Source organism: Scyliorhinus torazame, chromosome 17 (genome assembly GCF_047496885.1).
Source record: "Scyliorhinus torazame isolate Kashiwa2021f chromosome 17, sScyTor2.1, whole genome shotgun sequence".
Classification (NCBI taxonomy): Eukaryota; Metazoa; Chordata; class Chondrichthyes; order Carcharhiniformes; family Scyliorhinidae; genus Scyliorhinus; species Scyliorhinus torazame.
The window spans coordinates 27,734,342-27,759,071 of record NC_092723.1 but is presented as its reverse complement, the minus strand read 5'-3'; the positions used below and the strand labels follow the sequence as shown (position 1 = coordinate 27,759,071).

Sequence of the window (24,730 nt, the reverse complement as noted above, 5' to 3'; positions counted from 1 at the left end):
CGTTCGCCATGTTGGGAAGGGAAACTCTTGCCGTCTTAGCTGAAGTCCCGTGAGAACAAAATAATTGTACCGAGTTGGGGAGCGGCGGCGATGGAGTCGGGCGGTGGGGCCGAGAGCGGACCGGGTCCCGGACAGGGAGCGGCAATGGGAACTGGAAGCGGAACGGGGCCAGGGGTCGGGACAGCCACCGGCATTCCCGTCAACAACAGTTTCGGCAAACCCAGGGCCTTACCCAAAGGCCGCGAGTTTTTCAGAAACCAGCGGAAAGACTCGGAGGTGAGAGAGGGGGAGGGTATGTGTATGTAAGAGCGGAGCGCACGCCCCCTGGACGGGTGGCAGGGAGGGGGCATGACCGCCTGGATGGGTGGTAGGGAGATGACATGACCCCCTGGATGGGAGGGTGGCAGGGAAGTTGTGTGACCCCCCCCCCCTCCCCCCTGGATGGGTGGGTGGGTGGCAGGGAGGGTGCTTGATGCACTGGATGGTTCAGTGAGAGGGAGGATGTGCGACCCCCTGGATGCGTAGTGTAATGGAGGGCAGGCAAACTCCTGGATGTGTCGGTGGGTGGGAGGAAGGATGGGCATGTGACCCCCTGGATGGGTGTGTGGGAGGGTGCATTTTTCTTCTTTTTCTCTTCCATCTCTATCCCTTGTTTCAGATGTCCCATGGTTGGTGGCAAGGTGTGTCCCAACTGAGAAATAAAGTGACTCAATAATTCCTTTCCCATCCTACCTTGTAATTGCACTCTTCCCAAATACCATTTTATCCTGTTCTATTCTTGTTTAGCTTCGCGCTACTCATTCCTAATGCCACTCATTCCTCTCCCTTTTAAAAAAAGAAATTTAGTGTACCCAATTCATTTTTTCCAATTATGGGGCAATTTAGAGTGGCCAATCCGCCTACCCTGCACATCTTTGGGTTGTGGGGGCGAAACCCACGCAAACACTGGGAGAATGTGCAAACTCCACACGGACAGTGACCCAGAGCCGGGCTAACCACTGCGCCACCGTGCTGCCCCTCCTCTCCCTTTTTAACAATTTGCCCTGAACATCGCTCCACCATCAATGAACCACACAACATTAGGTGCTTAAATAATAATCTTTATTAGTGTCACAAGTAGGCTTACATTAACACTGCAATGAAGTTACTGTGAAAATCCCCTCGTCGCCTGTTCGGGTACACTGAGGGAGAATTCAGTATGTCCAATTTGCCTAACAAGCATGTCTTCTGGGACTTGTGGGAGGGAACCCACTCAGACATGGGGAGAACATGCAGGCTCCGTGCAGACAGTGACCCAAGCGGGCATTGAACTTGGGATCCTGGCATGTGAAGCAACAGTGCTAACCACTGTGCTACCGTGCCACCCTTCTTCTGGTCACGCCCACTGCACACCCCCGCCGCGGGCTTCCGGGCAGCATGGGGTGGATTCAGTGGGAAATCCCAATGACAACAGCGGGATCAGAGGATCCTGCCACCAGCTAAAGACGGGCCGCCTCCAGCCTCCGAGAAACACGTCGCGGGAAGGCCAGAGAATTTCACCCATGATAAGTGAAAAAAAATTTTTTTTAATGTTCATCCATCATATATGAAAGGCTGGATCTGAGATTGCATTATTCCAAAAAGTCCAACACTTTTAAATGAGGTAATTGATTAGATTGGATTGGATTTGTTTATTGTCACGTGTACCGAGGTACAGTGAAAAGTATTTTTCTGTGAGCAGCTCAACAGATCATTAAATACATGGGAAGAAAAGGGAATAAAAGAAAATACATAATAGGGCAACACAACATATACAATGCAACTACATGAGCACTGGCATCGGATGAAGCATACAGGGTGTAGTGTTAATCAGGTCAGTCCATAAGAGGGTCATTTAGGAGTCTGGTGACAGTGGGGAAGAAACTGTTTTTGAGTCTGTTCGTGCGTGTTCTCAGACTTCTGTATCTCCTACCCGGTGGAAGAAGTTGGAAGAGTGAGTAAGCCGGGTGGGAGGGATCTTTGGTTATGCTGCCCGCTTTCCCCAGGCAGCGGGAGGTGTAGATGGAGTCAATGGATGGGAGGCAGGTTTGTGTGATGGACTGGGCGGTGTTCACGACTCTCTGAAGTTTCTTGCGGTCCTGGGCCGAGCAGTTGCCATACCAGGCTGTGATGCAGCCCGATAGGATGCTTTCTGTGGTGCATCTGTAAAAATTGGTAAGGGTTAATGTGGACATGCCGAATTTCCTTAGTAGCCTTAGGAAGTATAGGTGCTGTTGTGCTTTCTTGGTGGTAGCGTCGACGTGGGTGGACCAGGACAGATTTTTGGAGATGTGCACCCCATGGAATTTGAAACTGCTAATCATCTCCACCTCGGCCCCGTTGATGCTGACGGGTGTGTGTACAGTACTTTGCTTCCTGAAGTCAATGACCAGCTCTTTAGTTTTGCTGGCATTGAGGGAGAGATTGTTGTCACTACACCACTCCACTAGGTTCTCTATCTCCCGCCTGTATTCTGACTCGTCCTTATTCGAGATCCGGCCCACTATGGTCGTATCGTCAGCAAACTTGTAGATGGAGTTGGGACCAAGTTTTGCCACGCAGTCGTGTGTGTACAGGGAGTAGAGTAGGGGGCTAAGTACGCAGCCTTGCGGGGCCCCGGTGTTGAGGACTATTGTGGAGGAGGTGTTGTTCATTCTTACTGATTGTGGTCTGTTGGTCAGAAAATCGAGGATCCAGTTGCAGAGTGGGGAGCCAGGTCCTAGGTTTTGGAGCTTTGATATGAGCTTGCCTGGGATTATGGTGTTGAAGGCGGAGCTGTAGTCAATAAATCGGAGTCTGATGTAGGAGTCCTTGTTTTCGAGATGCTCTAGGGATGAGTGTAGAGCCAGGGAAATGGCGTCTAATGTGGACCGGTTGCAGCAGTATGCGAATTGCGGTGGATCAAGGCATTCTGGGAGTATGGAGGTGATGCGCTTCATGATCAACCTCTCGAAGCACTTCATTACGACTGAAGTCAGGGCCACTGGACGGTAGTCATTGAGGCATGTTGCCTGGTTCTTCTTTGTTACCGGTATGATGGTGGTCTTCTTGAAGCAGGTGGGGACCTCGGAGTGGAATAGGGACAGGTTAAAGATGTCCGTGAATACCTCTGCCAGCTGGCCCACGTAGGCTCTGAGTGCACGACCAGGGATTCCGTCCGGGCCCGTCGCCTTCCGAGGGTTCACTTTCAGGAAGGCCAATCTGACTTCGGAAGCTGTGATGGTGGGTATGGGTGAATTATGGGCTGCTGGGGCACTCGCCAGCGGATTGTTGGTTACCTGCTCGAACCGAGCATAGAATGCATTGAGTTCATCGGGGAGGGGTGCGCTGCTGCCAGAGATACTGTTCGACTTCGCTTTGTAGCCCGTTATGTTGTTTAGTCCTTGCCACAACCGACGAGAGTCTGTCTGTGACTCTAGCTTGGTTTGATATTCTCTCTTGGCATCTCGGATGGCTTTGTGGAGGTCGTACCTGGATTTCTTGTATAGGTCAGGATCGTGTGTAATGGGGAAAGTGGATGAGGGTGATGCAGCTGACGTAGTGTGTATAAAAGGGATTTGATGAGCTGTCACACAACAGACTTGTAAGCAAAGTTAGAGCTCATTGATTAAGAGAAACAGTAACAAGCTGGATATTAAATTGGCTGAGTAACAGGAAACAGAGTGGTGGTGAATGGTAGCTTCTCAAACTGGCGAAAGATTTATAGTGGAGTTCCCAGGGATTGGTGTTAGGACCCCTGATATTTTTCATAGACTTGACTTAGGTGTGCAGGGAATAATTTTAATCACTTCATCAACACCGAACGTCCTGGCTGACAAATGAAAAATGAATGAAATGAAAATCGCTTATTGTCACAAGTAGGCTTCAAATGAAGTTACTGTGAAAAGCCCCCTAGTCGCCACATTCCGGCGCCTGTTCGGGGAGGCTGTTACGGGAAGCTGCAGCAAGAAAGACTGTTGGCAGTGAACAGTTGCCGGATCCAAGACCATATTGACAGGAGGGTGGAAACCTCCAATCCTGATTGTGACAAAATATTGAAGCAATGGTGGCAGGGAGGGGACTGGGGCAGGTATTGAGCTGGGTGGCTCATTCAATATCCTGCGTTTTCACCCATCACTACTCCAGTCACTGACATCCCACATTGTTTGTCAGTTTGAAACATGTTCTGTAGTTTTAGAGATCTTTCACTTCCCGTCTTTGCCCAATTTCAAAATTTGCGGATTGTGTAAAATTACAAATGTTGGAACTGAGGAGGATAATGTTTGATGTGCTTTTATGATATAAAGCACCATTCAATCAATAGGGATTGGGTAAACATGTTGTTTCAGCCTCAACTGTAGTGTTTTGTGCAGCTGATTGGGGAAGTTGACCCTGTTTTCCTTGGAGAGTGGGAGATCGAGAGGAGTTTTGATTCAGGTATTCAAAATCATGGGGAACTGGACAGAAGAATGAGGGAGAAATTGTTCTCATTGGTGGAAGGGTCAAGAATCAGTGGGCACCAATTTAAAGTGATTAACAAAAGAAGTAATGGCTTCTTTTGAGGGTGAAACCTTTACAGAGTGAGTGGTTCGAATCTGGAATGCACTGCCAGAGAGTGTGATCAAGGCAGTTTCAATCATGGCTTTCAAAGGACAATTTGATCATTATGTGAAGAGGAGAAGTTTGCAGGTTACGGGATACATGTGGCAGAGTGGCATCAAGTGAATTGCTCTTGCGGAGAGCAAGTGCAGAAATGATGGACCAAATGGCTGCCTCCTTTGCTGCAACTATTGTGATTATGAAATGATTAGATCAAAGGATTGGCAAGGGACCATATTGAACAAGTGGCAACACCATGGACTGTTGTAGGACTGGAGGACACTGCACATAAGGAGTGGGGAATGAGGCTGAAGCTAAGGGGGAGTAGAAAATCAGGCACACACCCACTTCATTGCTCCCATCCAAAGTATCTATCACAATCTCCCCATTTTCCTGACAAACCTGACTGACTTGTGTTTCTTATTCTTCCTTTTGTCATACATGCATATTGTATTGACTTTTCGAAGAATGGTGCATGGCAATCTAATAACTTTAATTCTGATTTATTACAAGATTGTACACTATCTAATTTTCTTTCTTTTCAGTTCATTTAATCAGATTTTTAAAAGTATTTTTTCCCCACAGGGTTTCTCTGAATCACCTGATCTGGAGTTTGAATATTCTGATAGCGATAAATGGGCAGCAGAACTTTCAGGTAAGGACAGGAAGTGAATGATCTCTAAAACTACAGAACATGTTTCAGACTGACAAAACAATGTGGGACGTCAGTGACTGGAGTAGTGATGGGTGTAGATGCAGGATATTGAATGAGCCACCCAGCTGAATACCTGCCCCAGTCCCCTCCTGCCACCAGCGCTCCAATTGTCACCCTCCTGTCAATATGGCCTTGGATCAAGCAAATGTTCACTGCCAACAGTCCTTGTTGCTGAAGCTTCCATTTATTGTCAGCCAGGAAATTCAGATTTCTTTCATTTTCCATGTGCATAACCTTTTCATTGAAATAACAACTACAAGTTCTGAAGTAAGTCAGTATTAAGACCAAAGAGCTGCATAGTCTAGTAGAAAAATAGGATCCTGCTCCTTGAACTTGCTTTGAGCTTCACTGCAACAGTAAGGTCAGAGTGGGAATGGGATGAAGAGTTAAAACCGGCAAGTGACCTAGAAGTCAGACTTGTGGACATAATGCAAGTGCTCAGCAAAGTGATAACCAACCTTGCTTCAGTGTAGAGGAATCTGCACCATGAGTAGCAACTACAGTGTATTAGATTATAAAGTTTGTCACTGTGTCACCAGGTAGGAAAGTTTAGAATGGTATGTGAGGAGGTCAATTTAACATCAGCAGTGGGCAAACTTCTAGAATCAGTTATTCGGGGTAGAATTCGAAGTCATGTGAAAAAATGTCGGTTGATTAGGAAGAGCCCAGGATGGATTTCTAAAGGGGAAATCATGCTCTTAACTAACTTGCTGTAGTTTTTGAGGAGGAAACAGAAAGGGTTGATGAGGGTACTGCTATTGATGTAAAGTACATGGACTTTCAGAAGGCATTTGACACAGTGCGACATGACAGACTTGTGAGAAAAGTTACAGCTCATGGAATAAAAGGGACAGGGGATACAAAATTGGCTGAATAATAGGAAGCAGGGAGCAATGGTCAATGGATATTTTTCAGGCTGGAGGAAGGTTTGTAGTGATGTTCCCCCAGGAATCAGTATTGGGACCCTTGCTTTTCCTGATATATAGTAATGATCAAGCTCTTGAAAATGAAAAGAAAGGAAATGGGAATGAAATGAAATGAAAATGGAAATTGCTTATTGTCACAAGTAGGCTTCAAATGAAGTTACTGTGAAAAGCCCCTAGTCGCCACATTCCTGGGCCTGTTCGGGGAGGCCGGTATGGGAATTGAACCCGCGCTGCTGGCCTTGCTCTGCTTTACAAGCCAGCTTTTTAGCCCATTGTGCTAAACCAGCCCCTCTTGGTGTGCAGGTGACAATTTCAAACTTTGCGGATGACCCAACCTTGGAAGAATTGTAAACCGAGAAGAGGACAGTGTAGAATTTTAAAAGGACAGAGACAAGTTGGTGGAGTGGGCAGATTGGTGGCAGATGAAGTTCAATGTGGAGAAGAGTGAGGTGTTGCATTTCGGTTGGAAGAACATGGAGAGACAATATAAAATACAGGGTAAAATTCTTAAGCTGGTGCAGGAGCAGAGGGACCTGAGTGTATATGTGCATAATCATTGTAGGTGGCAGGGCAGGTGGATAAGGCATTTGGTATTCAGCACCTTATTAATAGGTGCACAGATTACAAGACCAAGGAGGTTATGCTGAACATATACAAGGCACATTGTGTACAGTTCTGGGCACCACACTGTGGGAAGGATGTGAATGCATTGGAAAGGGTGCAGAAGAGGTTTACAAGAATGGTTCCAGGGAGGAAAAACTTCAATTATGAGGATAGATTGGAGATGTTGGGACTATTCTTCTTGGAGAGAAGAAGGCGAAGATGGAGATGTTCAAAATCATGAGGGAGCTGGACAGAGTAAATGGGGAGAAACTGCTCGTACTCGTAAAAGGTTCAAGAATGAGAGGGCACAGACTTAAAAGTGATCTGCAAGAGAAGTAAACGTGATGTGAGAAAAAGCTTTTGCACACAGCGAATGGTTTGATCTGGAATGCACTGCCTGGATGTGTTTTGTAGGCAGATTCAATCGAGGCATTCGATGATTACTTGAATAGCAACAATGTGAAGGGGTATGAGGAAATGTTAGAGAATGGCACTAAGCCATGATGCTCGTTTGGAGAGCCGGTGCAGACACGATGAGCCAAATGGCCTCCTGGACCCAAATAGTTCTGTGATTCTGTTAAAGACAGGTGTTGCTCACCAATTGCACAGGTAGAAGAGTTGGTGATGAATGTGAAGGAGGGTGTGTCTTAGCAAATTGGCCTTTTGGAAAGCTACAAACGGTAGTACAGGGAAAATACATTCAGTGTTAGCACGAGGGGGATAGCAGTGGCTGAGATGTATTTGGGATTGAGTTGAAAGTGGCAGAAATGATGGAGAATGGTCTTAGGAATTTAGAGGCTGAAGTTGTAAATGGATGGGAGGTGAATGGATGAGGGAGGAAATGCAGGTGATATGACGGACTCCAGCGAGGGTCTGTCAACCATAGTGCAGTGGGCTCATGGCTATGAAAAATAGACAATCCAACACTTCTCCCCAAGTGCTGTTGATACGCACATACTTCCTCCTGTAGTGCTTTACCATTGAACTCCTTGATGTAACAATGCCCACTTTTACCAGTGTTGCCCTAATGCACTCTCTTTATGTTTTGATAGAGCTCTATAGCTACACAGAGGGTCCTGAGCTTCACTTGAACAGGAAATGCTTTGAAGAAGAATTCAAGACTCATGGTAATGAAATTGCTTTTGATGTTAAATATGAATACATGCATTTCCTTTTTTAATTGACAATAAACGTTATCTCAAAGATCCTTTGCTGCATCCAATCCTGATAGTTTTAATGATTGTGACACAAATTCTAGACTTTGATCCTATGATAATATTTTGTACTTTTTCCATTTCATATATGATTTTCTCAGTGCTTGTCTGTCAACCTATCTGTAGACTTGTCTTATTAATTCAAACCAGATACCTTTATCTCGCTGTGCTTTACCTTATTCCAGTCCAGAACCCTTTTATTATATATTTCACCGCTTCATTTCTCAGAAAAAATCAAATGAAACCTCTTTCCTAGTTGGAGGAGAAACACTTTCTCATTCTGAAAAGCATTTCCATCTTTGATGTTGTGCATCACTTTTTATTCCAATCTAACTTGCGATAGTTAACATCACACAAAAGACATGGTTAAGACTTATGGACTAGGAGGGTCTCTTTCAGCTTGGAGAAAAAAAAGGCTTAAAAGGACAGAAAAAAAGAGTCATGGTAAATGGTTGCTTCTCAGACTGGAGGATGGTCGACAATGGTGTTCCCCAAGGTTCAATTTGAAGGCGTTATGTTCCCCATGAGAAACTGTAAATCAAATTTACTGTTGACATCACCCCCACGAGGACCATGGGGAAACCATCATTGATCACCCCATGGGACTTGTGGAGTTCAAGCTCCGCAGATAGGGGGCGGAAGCCACTTAGCTGGGGCTTGTTATGTACTGATATAAAAACTGGCCCAAAGCAGGGACTGGTGTGATTAGTTCTCCTGGCAAGGACTGCACTGGGAGCACTATGCTGCTTTGAGCAGAACTCTGTAAATAGTTTAATAAATTAATGTTTATTTACCACCGGCATCCTCGAGTTACTTAACTGCTAAAGTTAGTAGGCCCTTCCCACCCACTTTATCCAGGCCTCTCACAGTTTTGTGCATCTCAATCAACTTCTCTTCCTTCAGCTGCCTCTATTCCAAGGAAAATAATCCCAGCCTATCAAAACTATCTTCATAGCTGCAATTTTTCAGTCCTGGTAACATCCTCGTAAATTTCCTCTTTACCCTCTCTAAAGCATTTAAATCCTTTCTGTAATAAGGTGACCAGAACTGTAACTGTACTTGTGGCACAACTGATATTAGATATTTTTGCACCATAACCTCTCCACTCTTGTATTCTTAGCCTTGGCTAATAAATGAAATGATCCCATTTGCTTTATTAAACATCTTGCCAATCTGTCCTGGATTCATGGCTCTATGGGTATTCACTCTAAGGTCCTCGCTTCCTCTACACTTCTCAGTATCAATCCATTTATTGGGTAATCCTTTGTCTTGTTTGATCTCCCCAAATGCATCACCTTGCACTTAGTAGCTAGAACTGTTGCTTCACAGCGGCAGGGTCCTCGGTTCGATTCCTGGTTTGGGCCACTGTCTGTGCGGAGTCTGCACGTTCTCCCCGTGTCTGCGTGGGTTTCCTCCCATGAGTCCTGAAAACCATGTTGTTAGGTAATTTGGACATTCTGAATTCTCCCCCAGTGTACCTGAACAGGCGCTGGAGTGTGGCGACTAGGGGCTTTTCACAGTAACTTGATTGCAATGTTAATGTAAGCCTACTTGTGACAATAATAAAGATTATTATTATTGTGTTGCATTCCATTTACTACTCTTCTGCCCATCTGAACAGTCCATTGATATCTTTGACAAAGTGTAATCCAGACTCATAGAATAGAATCCCTACAGTGCACAGGGAGGTCATTCGGCCCGTTGAGTCTGTGACAGTCCTCTGAAAGAGCACCCTACCAGGCCCTGTTCCTCACCCTGTGCCCGTAAGCCCACCTAGGGGCTGTTTAGCATGGCCAATCCACTTAACCTGCACATCTTTGGACTGTGGGAGGAAACTGGAGCACCCGGAGGAAGCCCACGCAAACACGGGAAGAATGTGCAAACACCACACAGTCACCAATGGTCGGAATCGAACCTGGGTCTCTGACGCTGTGAGGCAGCAGTGCCAACCACAATGCTACTATGTCGCTCCGTGTTCTCTCCATGGATGCTGACCTGCTAAGATTGTCCAGCATTTTCTGTTTTTGTGCCACTGATATATTCCTGCTGTCTACAGCAATTCTCCTCGCTTTCAGCCACACAACCAATCTTTGTGTCATCTGCAAATGTCTTGATCATTCCCCCTGCAGATACTTCCATTTCTTTAATAGACCACAAAAAGCAGGGGACCTAGTACTGAGCCCTGCGGAACTCCGCTGGAAACAGCTTCCAGTCACACACACATGAATCAAAGATCATTCTAAAGTTAAGGCGCCATTTGCAACCATTGCCAAATTGCCAGAGTTCCAAACTTTGAAAGGACAGACTGAATGATACAAGTGAATATACATGTGACATACATTTAACCTGTATGGTGTGTAAATTAATCGGTATGATTAATATGGTGATGCCATAGTCTTAAGTGTGGTTCGTGGGAGAGGTGTTCTATTGGGCAACATTGGGCCGTAATTTCTTTACTTCCCAGCTTTGCATTGGGGGTACCCAATGATAGGCTGGAGAATCCCTCTAGGAGGTTTTCATGTAAGGATTTACCCAATAATTAACTAGAAGCGTTAACTTCCCCTGAACAATTGCGCTGTGCTGGGAACCATCCGGAAAAGTGATTTAAATAACTAACTTCGGATGGTTCTGACAGTTTTACCCTCATAGTTAATCTGAAAGAGTTTGGAGGAGAAAATGCACTTCCAGAGTAACCATTTTAGAGACCCAGACAGCCCTGCACAGGACCACCTTCCTGCACCACACCCGAGCACTCCCCGGGGCCCGTCCGACTTGTGTAAAGGGGGCATTTCCCCATCCCTGTGCTCTATTTACATTACACTGATGCATCCGGGGGCACGCTTCACTGCTTAGTAAGTCCCTCCGGAGTGGTGATCGCCACTCTGTAAGAGGTGCACATTCTCGTTTACTCTGTATACTACAGTTCTTGACTGTCGGAATTTATGAAGTACAAACTTGCACAGGCTTTTAGGCTCAACCACAAATATTTTTTTTATTACAGAAAACTCAGTCTTAATTCCTAATACAAAATGAGTGTAATGATGCCACACAACACTTGAAACAATTCCATATTAGAGCCTCCTTGATAAACCACAGGCAAAACCTCACGATGTTACTTAAACCTCAACTCAAACCCCTCAGGATTTAGTTTCTACCTTTTAAACTACCTTTGGATCTGCCTGATACTTACAGTTATCCATAGTTGGTCCTTCTGGTTGGAGCTGTAGGCCGTGAATCAGTGACCGTTCCTGACGTCCCCTCCTTGACTGCAGTGCAAGACTCAACTGCCTTGCCCATTTCTCCTTGGCTGTTGTTGATGCTTGGTTGTATAGTGGTTGTTTTCTGGGACCATCAGCTCTAATGGTCTTCCAGTTTCATTATTTGGATTTTCTGATGGCTACTCGTTTCTCTTTGAGATGGTAATATCCCAGTGTCTTGGTTTCGGCAGAGATTAATTCCTTACAGTACAGTTGAGGTTTGGGCTGTTTGTGGTATTTATGTCCATGAAGCTTTTGGGGTCTTATGGTTAATGAAAGTCCAGTGGAAGGAGATTCCAAACCTTCAACTGAGGAAGTTAGAGGCAATTCTTTTGCAACATAATTGTCTAAGAAATAGGAGTTGTGGTACACCATATGGCTCCTTGAACCTTCTCTGCTGTTCAATATGACCATGACTCAACTCTATGTTCCTGTTTGTGCCTCATATCCCTTGATTCCCTGAGAGATCCAGAATCTATTTATCTGAGCTTTGAATATATTCGGTGATGGAGGATCCACAACTTTCTGGGGTAGAGAATTCCTTATGCGGTAGAAGACTCATAACTCTGAGTGAATAAATTACTTTTCATCTCAGTCCTAAATGATCAGCCCTTATTCTGGCACTGTGCCTCTATGTTTGAGATTCCCCAGCGAGGGGAAATAACTTCTCGGTGTCTTTCCTGTCAAACCCCTTTGGAATCTTATATATTTGAATGAGACCACCTCTCATTCTTCTAAACTCTAGGGAATATAGGTAAAAGTTACTCTGTCATTATATGACAATGTTCTCATTTTACATCCTTTTATTGCCACAAATTCAAAGAAACACTGGAAGTTGCAACAAGAGAATAAACCTTTCAATCCAACCAGTCTGTATACTTGTTTTTATCTCACATATGAATAAATAGCTCTGATCTATTTCCTGTCCTATTAACTACCCTTCCTGAATGTTATAAATATTAGGTTTTCGGTCCTGTTACACTTTGTGGCCTTAATGCTTATAACTCTAATTTTGGTTTTATACTTTGTGTACACCATTTCTGTTACTAGATTCTCATTTTCTTCTTGTGACAATATACTGAATTTAATTAATCTGAAAATGTGAATGTCATACCAAACATTAAACCTCATCATATAGCACAGGAGTGCTTTAAAGAGGTAAGCTAGTGGTTCATGTTTGAGGCAAAATTTCTTAACATGCAAAAAGATCACCAGTGTCTATTCTGTCTATTGCGCAAATTAGGTGGAAGTCGAGCACAGACTGCTGCCTTACTTCATTTCCTAGTTGTTGCATAAACCAGCATTATGTAGAGGTTTCAAAGCAGGCTGGTCGTTTCTTGACCTATGGGACAAATATAAAAGGAAGTTCATCCTAAAAAATGAAGTTCTGTTTCCTTGCTAGTGAGCCCTTCATAATATTGTGGTTATTATCTATGTGGCCCGACACAACTCCACTTGTTGCTCTTTGTTATTCAAAATCATGTAGTCTCTGCTGGCCTCGTCTCACTGACTCAGTTAAGATCCTAATCTATTTTATGGGGACATGAATTATTAAAGTGTCAAAATTCTGCACCCTTTGTAAAAAAAAAAAAAATACATTTTCTAAATTGCTGCAATTCACTTGTTGATTGTGTAGCTATTTCTGCTTTTGTCAAAATTCTGGTAAAATGTTAGGCTTCAGGTGACTGCCTTAGTTGTATTATATAGCTCCTCAAATTGTAAGCACCCTGCAATATATTTTCAGGAATAAAATAAAATCAGAAAATGCTGAAAAAATTCAGCATGTCTGGCAGCATCTGTGGAAAAAGAAATAGAGTTAATGTTTAGAGTCCTTATGACTCCGAAGGAGCATTTTCTGTTTTTATTTCAGATTTCCAGCAGCTGTCATATTTTGCTTTTATTTTCAAGAATCTATTTTGTCGTGCGTGTGTGTGTGCCTGTTTTAATTTGCACGTGATTCCGATTAAAAATAACCAGCTGCAAAGCTTTACTCTTAAGCAAGGTAAAGGTTTGTTTGTTACAAAACTACTGCTGTAAGTAACTGAAGTAAAAGGTCTCGCTTAGGGTGGCGATGTCAGTGTCAATGCTGGAGACCCTGGGCTATGCAATACATCAATTTGGTCTCCCGCTGTTCGGTTTGTCCACGAGGGTCCTGATGTTCCCGGTCTTAAACTTCATGTTAAATGGTGGAAGATGCCTGTGCGTGAATTCTTTTAACTTTGGGTGGGCATTGCACACCAATTACCGCACAGGCCTGATGGAGAAACTCTTGTTCCGGTGGCAAGGGGTCCAGGACGACTGGAGACCAGGTTCCACTGGATAGGCTGTGGACAACGATAGCAGTACACCATTTTAGGACACTAACGATAATCTCCAAGCATCTTTTGGCCACTTCAGCTTCACAAATACCTTTTCACACGAGGTGAAATATCTTTCTCGTAGAGTGAAAATCACCCTCTGAACCGCTATCTCTTCTCTCTTCCTTTATTCTGAGCTTCTCTCTAGCCAGGTCATTTTGCCCAGGTTCTTTCTCTCTTTGAGGTTCTAGCTTTTACAATACTATTTCTTCTGCTTTTCTTTCTCCTTTCCTTTCGCTTTGAGTTTTTAAATTTCGCTTTGTCCTCCAATTCAGGTTTTATCTGTCCTTTTTGTTTTTAAACTTCAAGTTTCTGCTTCTCTCTATCTCTTTCTATTTTTCTTTCATTTTTAACTGAATTTATGCTGCACTGGGTAATTCAATCATCTAACAAAATCCTGTGTTTATTTCTACCTTCAATTTATCTGCTCTCTCTTTGTGTAGCCTTAGTCAATGATTTGAAATAATCTACTTTTGCATCTTCTGCTTCCAGAAATTATTTAGCAATAGTCGGGTCCATTTTTGAATTCCAACCACTGCAATGTTCCTATGCACAGTACTTCCATGTTCTGGTTTCTTTTAAGAATTCGCAGATGGCACTTAAATTTGAAGATTCATGTTCCTGCAAGAGATCTTACCTTGACATGATTCTGGATGAGCCCCATTTTGTTATGATTCCATCTGATGTTAGTACTGGACAGGCCAGCCAGATCCCAGAGTGAAACCTGGAATGATAGATCCTAACTTTTTAAAACAGGAACTGAACAAATTTATAGAAGCCTGCTGATAAAATTTATTACAAAGTATAAAACATTTATTAAGCAAGAAAAAAATTAACTATATCACACCAGACACAAATGCTGGAAAGATTACAATATAAACATAAAACGATTCAAATATTCACTGTTCCTTCACCCCATCTATCTCTTTACGGACACATATACATTTGGAAAGATTAAACAATTTACCTTATCTGACTTGTACTCTAACATTTAGGATCAGTATGTATTAATAATGATCTTTATTATTGTCACAAGTAGGCTTACATTAACACTGCAATACAGTTACTGTGAAAAGCCCCTAATAGCCACACTCCGCCGCCTGTTCGGGTACACTGAGGGAGAATTCAGAATGTCCAATTCACCTAATGAGCACGTCTTTCAGGACTTGTAGGAGGAAACCGGAGCACCCGGAGGAAACCCACGCAGACACTGGGAGAACGTGCAGACTCCGTACAGACAGTGACCCAAGCCCGGAATCGAACCTGGGACCCTGGAGCTGTGAAGCAGCAGTGCTAACCACTTTGCTACCGTGCCACCCACGGTGGAAGAGAGCAAAGCCAAATTTAAACATGGAACATGGAGCAACTGCTTTGTCCCTTCCCTACATAAATCGGAAATAGAATACAATATCACTCCGAAAACTGTGATTCTCCAAATTGGCTCCCCTTGCAACCACTATTCTCTATGTCCTGCTGTTTACAGCCATATCTTCAGACATTTGGGCCCTGGAATTCCCTCCCTATTTCTCCATCTCTCCACCTCCATTTAAGGCCCTCCTTAAAACTTTGACCAAGTAATTGGAAATTACATGTGACCCAACTGGTGAACTGTGGTCAGACATACCACACTCCAAAGTAAATGACAGATGAAACCGAAGAAGATTCTGTGGATTTAAAAATTAATTTGCAGATGTGGGCGTCCATGGATAGGCCAGCATTTATTGCCGATCCCTAATTCTTGAGTCGGTAGTACTGAGTACCTTCTTGAACCGCTGCAGTCCCTGCCATGTAGAAACACCCACAATGCTGTTGGGGGGGAGTTCCAGGATTTAAAGCCCAGCAACAGGAGATATATTTCTCAACAGCCCACCCAGATGCTTTTATTTGAAACTCTTTTCTTGAACTCAAAGAACGTGCCTTGGAATTCTATCCAAAAGTCACTGTTATTCGGACAGCTTCAGGGAATCCATGTTGTCCTCTGCGATTTCTTTCTCCTGTATCTCCACGTACACTCAAGCTTCATCTTCCAAACACATTTTAGATCTTCGACGGTTCCAGATTGGACATCACTGCTCCAAAAGGGTACCTTTGCCCTTGCGGCCTGCAGCAAGGTGTCACCAACCTTCGGCTTCTCTCTCAGATCTTCCGGGCTCCCCTCAAGCCCATTTTGCTTCAAGTCTGCTCCCTGCAGCTCTCTCTAACTCAGAGGCTATTTCTTTGTTATTTTCTCTCAACTTTTCGAAACAAGAGGATTAGATAGGGTGGACAGTGAGAGCCTTTTTCCTCGGATGGTGATGTCTAGCACGAGGGGACATAGCTTTAAATTGAGGGGCGATAGATATAGGACAGATGTCTGAGGTAGGTTCTTTACTCAGAGAGTAGTAAGGGCGTGAAATGCCCTGCCTGCAACAGTAGTGGACTTGCCAACACTAAGGGCATTCAAATGGTCATTGGATAGACATATGGACGATAAGGGAATAGTGTAGATGGGCTTTAGAGTGGTTTCACAGGTCGGCGCAACATTGAGGGCTGAAGGGCCTGTACTGTGCTGTTATGTTCTATGTTCTGAAATCTGTTTCTGATCTTTACTTCCTGGGATGTCTTCTAGGACTGCTTTAAATCTCATTTCCTTATTTGGGACCACTTCCTTTGTTTGGGACCTCTCTGTTGCCCACCCTGCGTCCTGCTCTTTGGGATACCTTCTCTGCAGTGGTTCTCTTTTGGTCACCTGACCTAGTTTTGTGCAGTTTCTTTTTCTTCTGCGCAGGTGGACCTGGCTGGTTCCCGACTTGAAGAATGTAAAACCACCAACTACCCCTGTTTGACTTCTGTTCTGGCCGGTGCATCGTAAGATCAACAAATTGTGTATATTCAACCATCTCATCTCTGGTCCATTTGCAGGAGGCACAGAAATGGGAAAAGACACTCACACAGCCAATTCCTGGCCAGCATGAGTGTAGAAGACCTGAAGCCCACTGGGAACAAAAGTTCCCGCACTCGAAATTCCAAAGAATGGATATGAGATTGTTACATTAGACTCTAGGCTGTCATCCAGAGGACTGGAAAATTGCAAACATTACATCCTAGTTCAAAAAAGGTTGTGAGGATAAGCTCAGCAACTACAGACCAGTCAGTTTAAATTGGGTAGAAGGGAAACTGCTAGAAAATATAATTTGGGACAGAATTAATAATCACATGCACAAATGCAGGTTAATTAAGGAAAGCTAGCATGGATTACTTAAGGGAAAATTTGCTGCTCAACTTGCATGCTAGCTTTATATAATTTATACACAATGACCCCCAAATCCCTCTGTGCTGCAGTTTTCTGCAGTCTCCATTTAAATAATATTCAGCTCCTTTATTCTTCCTACCAGTGCATAACTTCACATTTTGCTACATTATATTTCATCTGCCAAGGTTTTACGCACTCACTTAAGCTGTCTATATCCCTCGGTAGACTCTGCCATCCTCCCAACTTGCCTTCCACCTATTTTTGTGCCATCCGCAAGCTTGGCAGTGGTACATTCACTTCTCCCATCCAAGCTATTAATATATATTGTAAATAATTGTGGCGCCAGCACTGATCTCTGTGGCACTGCACGATTTACAGGTTTCCATCGTGAAATGACCCTCTTATCCCAACTATCTGTCAGTTAGCCAATCCTCTATCCATGCTAATATACTACCCCTAACACCATGGACTCCTATCTTATTAAGTAACATATTTGTGTAGTACCTTATCAAAATGCTTTTTGGAAATGCAAATATATTAAGTCAACTGATTTCCCATTGTCTATCCTGCTCGTTACCACCTCAAAAAATTTGAATTAATTGTCAGGCGTAATTGTCCCTTCATGGAGCCATGTTGACTCTGCTTGATTATATTATGTATTTCTAAATGTTCTGCATCTTTTGTAATGATTCTAAACATTATTATTCTAATCTTTTATTGTCACAAGTAGGCTTACATTAACACTGCAATGAAGTTACTGTGAAAAGCCCCTAGTCACCACATTCCGGCGCCTGTTCGGGTACACACACGGAGAATTCAGAATGTCCAATTTACCTAACAGCACGTCTATCGGGACTTCTGGGAGGAAACTGGAGCACCCGGAGGAAACCCACGCAGACACAGGGAGAACGTGCAGATGCAGCACAGAGAGTGACCCAAGCCGGGAATCGAACCTGGGACCCTGGCGCTGTGAAGCAAAAGTGCTAACCATTGTGCTACATTATGAAGCAGAGGGTGATCATAGAGGGATGTTTCTGTGACTGTGTCTGGAAGTCCGTTTCCAGTGGGGTTCCACGGGGCTTGGTATGGGGTCCTTGTTATTTGTGGTATGCATTAATTATTTGGATTTAAATGTAGGAGATATGATGAAGAAGTTGGCGGCTGACATGAAAATTGGCCGGATGGTAAATAGTTAGGGGGATAGCCATAGACTGCAGGGGGATATCATGGACTGGTCAGGTGGGAAGAGAAGTGGTACATGGAATTCAACCTGGGAAAGTGTAGGTAACGCACTTGGGGAGGGCTAACAAGGCAAAGGGTTACACTGTGTATGGTAGGACCCTGGATAGTACTGAAGATCAGAGGGGCCTTGTGGTGCATATCCACAGATCCCTGAAGGTGGCAAGGCAGGTGGTTAAGAAGACATATGGGGTACTTACCTTTATTAGCCAAGGCAGCGAATACAAGAGCCCGGAGGTCATGTTGGAAATGTATAAAATGCTCGTTAGGCCACAACTGGAGTACTGCGTTCAGTTCTGGATACCACATAGAAAGGATGTGATTGCACTGGAGAGGAGGTTTACAGGGATGCAATGAGGAAAAATTGGATAGGCTGTGGCTGTTTTCTTTGGAGCAGGGAAGGTTGATCGGGGACCTGATAGAGGTGTATAGGATTATGAGGAGCATAGGGAGGGTGGATAGGAAGATTTTTACCATAATAATCTTTATTGTCACAAGTAGGCTTACATAAACACTGCAATGACGTGACTGTGAAAAGCCCCTATTCGCCACAATCCGGCGCCTGTTCGGGTACACAGAGGGAGAATTCTGAATGTCCAAATTACCTAACAGTGCGTCTTTCGGAACTTGTGGGAGGAAACCGGAGCACCCGCAGGAAACCCACGCAGACACTGGGAGAACGTGCAGACTGCGCACAGACAGTGACCCAATCCGGGAATCGAACCTGGGATCCTGGAGCTGTGAAGCAACAGTGCTGATCACTGTGCTACCGTGCCGCAAGTCGAGTGGTCAATAACCAGGGGGCATAGATTTATGAGGTAGAAGGCTAAGAGGGAAGTTGAGGAGAAACCTTTTCACATTGAATATATTCAAGAGACAGCTAGATATAGCATTTGGGGAGAATGGGATCAAAGGCTATGGGGAGAAAGCAGGATTAGGCTATTGAGTTGGATGATCAGCCATGATTGTGATGAATGGGGGAGCAGGTTTCAAGGGCCAAAAGGCGTCCTCCTGCTTCTATGTATCTATGTTTGTATCCATGTATCTATGTAGAGGGTAGTGAGAGTCTGGAACTCACTGCCTGAAAGGGTATTTGAGTCAGAAACTCTTGTAACATTTAAGAAGTATTTAGATAATAATCTTTATTATTGTCACATGTAACTTGCATTAACACTGCAATTAAGTTACTGTGAAGATCCCACTCACTTGTGCTGTCATAACTTCGAGGGCTGTGGCCAAGCACTAGAAAATTGGACTTGGGTAGTCAGATCTTTGTTGACTGGTGTAGACAGAATGGGCTGAATGGCCTCCTTTTGTAGAAGTATTCAAAGTCATGAGGGGCCTGAACAGAGTAGATGGGAAGAAACTGTTCCCACCCATGAAAGAATCAAGAACAAAAGGACACAGATTTAAAATAATTGGCAAAAGAAGTAAAATCAATATGGTTATGGTCTGGAATGCACTGCCTCAGAGTGTGGTTGCATTCAAAAGGGCATTAGATGATTATTTGAAAAGAAACAATGTGCAAGATTATGGGGAGAAGGCAGGAGACTGGCATTAGGTGAAATCCTCATTTGGAGAACTGTTGCAGACATCATGGGTCAAATGGTCTTCTTCTGCACTGTGACAATTTGTCTTCATGTCTAGAAGATTCAATGGGCAGCCCTGGAGGCGTGTTGCATAACAACTGATCAGTTCTGAAGAGTCTGACTAGGTCTCAACAAACATACAAATGTGCCAGGATGTCTGTCCATTTTGGGAAGGGTTTTTAAACCTAATTTACAGGTTTGAAATGAAAAATGTACCTTTAAAACAGGTGTACTTAAAAATCTATAATTTATTGAAAATGCCAATAAAAAGATTTATATAATCTATAATTTCATGTTTGTGACTACCTGTCCTGAAGTGTGAATCTTGCCTATAATCTGGCTAACCAATACAAGCTATTAATTTGCAATGCAGTGAAAGACAAGAAGTGGACCGAAGTGAATATCTCGGAGCACCAGACCCACGCCATGAGATTGCTGGATGGCCTGGAGGTAACTGCCAGGGAGAAAAGGCTGAAAGTGGCTCGTGCTATACTTTATATGGCACAAGGTAACATCTAGTAAAGAAGATATTTGTCTGAACGTTACTGATCTCTGACTTTCCAAACCTTTGTTTCATGAAGGTGAAAAATGTTCCAATTAGAGCAAACGGTGTAAGAACATAAACACTGCCAGATGGAATACAGGGCAGAGTGCAAGATAAACTTAAAAAAAATATTTTCCAATCAAGAGTCAATTTTAGCATGCCCAATCCAATTACCCTGCACATCTTTGGGTTGTGGGGTGAGTTCCACGTAATCACAGGGAGAATGTGCAAACTCCACACGGACAGTGACCGGGGGCTGGGATTGAACCCAGGTCCTTGGTGCCGTGAGGCAGCAGTGCTACCGTGCAGTCCTTGATGCAAGATAAACTCGCACTTTGTCCTAACCGTGGTAAATTAGCAGCCCAAGTGTGTCTGATATTTACAAGCCAGTTTGTGTCCTATGTACAATAGATTTTGCAAGCGGTCGCCCCACCCTTTCCCCTGTTGGAGGCATGTTCCGCTTTTTGCCTCTTTTTACCCACCGCTGTTTTTAAAATTTTGTTGTTGTTTGGTGTTGAGAGGGGAGGGGGCCTGCGTGACCCCCCCCCCCCTCCATGCTTTGTTTTGTACTGTCTTTGGGATTCCTTCTTTCCCCTCCCCCCCCCCCCCATACCCCTATCTCTTATATGTGTCCTCCCTTGTCTTTTTCTCTCCCCCCCCCCCCCTAGTTGCTGTTTGCCTCAAATAGGTCTTGGAACAGGCTGATTAATGGTCCCCACGCATTGTGGAAGCCCTCGGATGGTGTACCTGATCATTTCCAGGTGGAGAAATTCCACCAGGTCGGCCAGTCAGTCTGCAGTTCTAGGCTGATCGCTAGCCGAGCAGGATTCACCGCCGCGCAATTTCCCATATGAAGGACTGGCTGGTCCGATGCCCCGAAGACTGCCACTGTCAGGCATGACTCCCACCTCACCCCCACAACCTTGAACATCGCATTGAAGAAGGCTGTCCAGAACCCGACAAGTCTGGGGCATGCTCGGAACATGTGGGCGTGGTTGACCGGGCCTCCCTGGCACCGTTTTTGCTTTTCTAACATTTCTGTAAAATTCAGTTAGAATAAAAATTTTAGGTTACTTGATGTATTAATTTCCAAATATTTAACATGATCTTCTGTAATTTTAAATGGCTCAATATGTAAAAAAATTAGCATCAAGGCTAGCGGTAAGTGGCATAAATTCTTTTTTTCCCTAACTGACTGTATATCCTATAAACCCACTGAAGGTTTTAATTAGATGCAGCAAAGGAGAGGCAGATTGTTCAGGTTGGGAGAAATACAAGGTAATATTGTCAGCATACATGGATATGTGATGGGTTCCTGTCTCCTGCATTTAATGCAGCGATACCCGAATGATTTCTTATACTCACAGCAAGTGGCTCCATTGTGATTGCAAATAATAAGGGGGGGGGGCACCCCTGTATTTTGCCTCAATGGAGTGAGAAAGGCACTACTTTGGTTGGATTTGGATTTTGTTTATTGTCACGTGTACCGAGGTACAGTAAAAGGTATTTTTCTGCGAACAGCTCAACAGATCATTAAGTACATGAAAAGAAAAGAAAATACATAATAGGGCAACACAAGGTACACAATGTAACTACATAACACCGGCATCGGGTGAAGCATACAGGGGTGTAGTGTTCATCAGGTCAGTCCATAAGAGGGACATTTAGGGGTCTGGTAACAACGGGGAAGAAGCTGTTTTTGAGTCTGTTTGTGCATGTTCTCAAACTTTTGTATCTCCTGCCCGATGGAAGAAGTTGGAAGAGTGAGTCAGCTGGGTGGGGGGGTGCTTTGCTTATGTTGCCCGCTTTCCCCAGGCAACGGGAGGTGTAGATGGAGTCATGGATGGGAGGCAGGTTTGTGTGATGGATTGGGCTGTGTTCACGACTCTCTGAAGTTTTTTGCGGTCCTGGGCCGAGCAGTTGCCATTCCAGGCTGTGATGCAGCCAGATAGGATGCTTTCTATGGTGTATCTGTAAAAGTTGGCAAAAGTTAATGCCGAATTTCCTTAGTTTCCTGAGGAAGTATAGACGCTGTTGTGCTTTCTTGGTGGTAGCGTCGACATGAGTGGTCCAGGACAGATTTTGGAGATGTGTTAGGAATTTGAAACTGCCGACCATCTCCATCTCGACCCCGTTGATGGTGACAGGGGTGTATACAGTACTTTGCTTCCTGAAGTCAATGACCAGCTCTTTAGTTTTGCTGGCATTGAAGAAAACAGGCGCTGTTGGGTGCGCATATAACACCCTTATCCAGGAAATAAAAGGTTTCCCCCAGTCCGAACTCACCAAAAGTACCATTAAAATATATTTCCATTCATTTTGATCCAATGTCTTTAAGCATCTAAGGATAGGATAGCTGCTTTGGAACCCTTCTCATATTTTGTGTACATTATATTCAGCAACTGTCTCACACTGAAGAAAGAGAAATGGTTAGGGATGAATCCGGTCTGATCAGGATGAATAATAGAAGATGTTTATTTAATCTGTTAGTTAGTAATTTGGTAAGTATCTTTATGCCATAATTCAATCAAGATAATGGACGGTATGATAGGTGGTCTTGTTAGGGTAAAAAATACACCTATTTTGCGATGTGTATTTCCCTCTCTAACCAGACAAGATTCTTGGAGTTTTAATCAAGGCTTTTATTTCAAGCTCTCGCATAGGCTCCAGTGCTCCAACTAGTGGTACACACCAGAAAGCCCCGATTCAAAGATTACACAGAAGTTAACATGTGCCAATCAAGGGTTTACACTTATTCAATGATGATCAGTAGCCAATCCTTTTTCATTGTAAACAGAATAATATAAAACTGATGCTTCCAGTTACAAGAAAGCGACCCAAAAGCTTACTAACTTGGGACAAGACCAGAATATATGAATGTGGTTGGCCGGCCCCCAAGAAAAACACTCGCACCTTAGTGGCAGAAAATGGAACCTTTTTATTGATTAAAATTGTCACACCCCGGGCCCTACCATCAAAGCCCGAATAAAAACTTCCCACCCATCGCTTCCACAACCTTGTCTGGTGTCAGTTTCCAATCCTAACTCATTGTTTCAATTACTGCACCAGTTTCCCACAGAAAGATCTGATCAATTACAGAAAATTGACGCATGCCTAATTGCAATATCCAGTGGATACAAAGGCACATTAAAATAGCTACACTATCAATACACACATGTCTAGAGTCCTTGAGCATCTGACTCCCCACAGAGTGAGTTATTGTGCTCCTCCAAACCCGTGCTGTTATCTGGACAGCAGTGTGTGGTTACGGCCCTCTCGTATGCCATTAAGGAGGCCCATTGTCCAGTGTTTCTGCAGCTCTGAGACTGCTAGTCAAGCAACCTCACCAGTATATAGAATATAGTTGTAGACAATGATTTTTAACCCCTTAGGAATTAATGGATATTATCAAGCCTGTACTAGCACTATTAAATTAATTCCGATATAATGTCTAGAACTATCCACTTTCAGTCTCATCATCTGTCTTCAGCAGTGATATATTTGCTTCATAGAATGATTGGAGAAATCTCAGGTCAATTGTCCTGTCATATTTCTTTCAAACTCAATCCCAAATCCACCTGATCCGGCAGCTTTACCATTAGGGAAGGATTTTATTGTATCAAGTATTTCTTGTGAAGTCTGTATTTAAGAATGATCCAGCTGTGTTATATAATTTTGGCAGTTTGAGAGTTGAGCAAGTGTCTTCATTTGCTTTGGATGTATTATGATCCCAGACTAGGCCCAACAGTGGCTAGGATACTGGACAGAAACCCAAATAATTTATTTTAATTTTCTATGACTCTACCTCGCTCCAGGAGTGATTTCATGCAAAATGGTGATATGGTATATTAAAACAAACTTCATTACTAACACCGTATTAAAATATCTTTAACATCACTTAAGAAAATAGCTTCCCTTAAACAATGCTATTCAATACAATGACACTGTAACCCTTAACTGCTATCTTTACTGCCATTCAAACTACACAACCATCTCAGATTCCAATCCACATTTAAATACAGTACGAAGTCTTACAACACCAGGTTAAAGTCCAACAGGTTTGTTTCGATGCCACTAGCTTTCGGAGCGCGCTCCGAAAGCTAGTGACATCGAAACAAACCTGTTGGACTTTAACCTGGTGTTGTAAGACTTCGTACTGTGCTCACCCCAGTCCAACGCCGGCATCTCCACATCACATTTAAATACAGTTAGCACTCATGAATACTTGCTGTAAAGAGCTGTCTTAAATACTCCACTTTGAGAAAAATTGATTTTTTTTGATACTGCTTTAAAGAAAAAGACCTGGCCTCCTGTCAGAATAATGCAGTGTCACCAATTAGCTACTCAGCAGGGAACCCTCTTAATGTAAGCAAAAATCCATTAGCCCAAACTTTTACAACATTTTTATTGCACCTCTGGCTCCCAAAAAACTTAGCTGTCTTGCAAACCAGAATTTTT

General features: G+C 43.7%; 1 protein-coding gene across 1 annotated transcript in view; it reads left to right on the top strand.

The window, feature by feature from the left end:
• Positions 1 to 24,730, top strand: part of LOC140393799 (striatin-interacting protein 1 homolog) — a 118,243-nt gene continuing 93,513 nt past the window's right edge. Inside the window, exons 1-4 of the mRNA XM_072480245.1 lie at positions 1 to 276; positions 5,182 to 5,251; positions 7,893 to 7,967; positions 20,102 to 20,236. Coding sequence (XP_072336346.1) covers positions 91 to 276; positions 5,182 to 5,251; positions 7,893 to 7,967; positions 20,102 to 20,236 — 466 coding nt within the window. The 5' untranslated portion in view covers positions 1 to 90. The remainder of the gene's footprint in view (positions 277 to 5,181; positions 5,252 to 7,892; positions 7,968 to 20,101; positions 20,237 to 24,730) is intronic.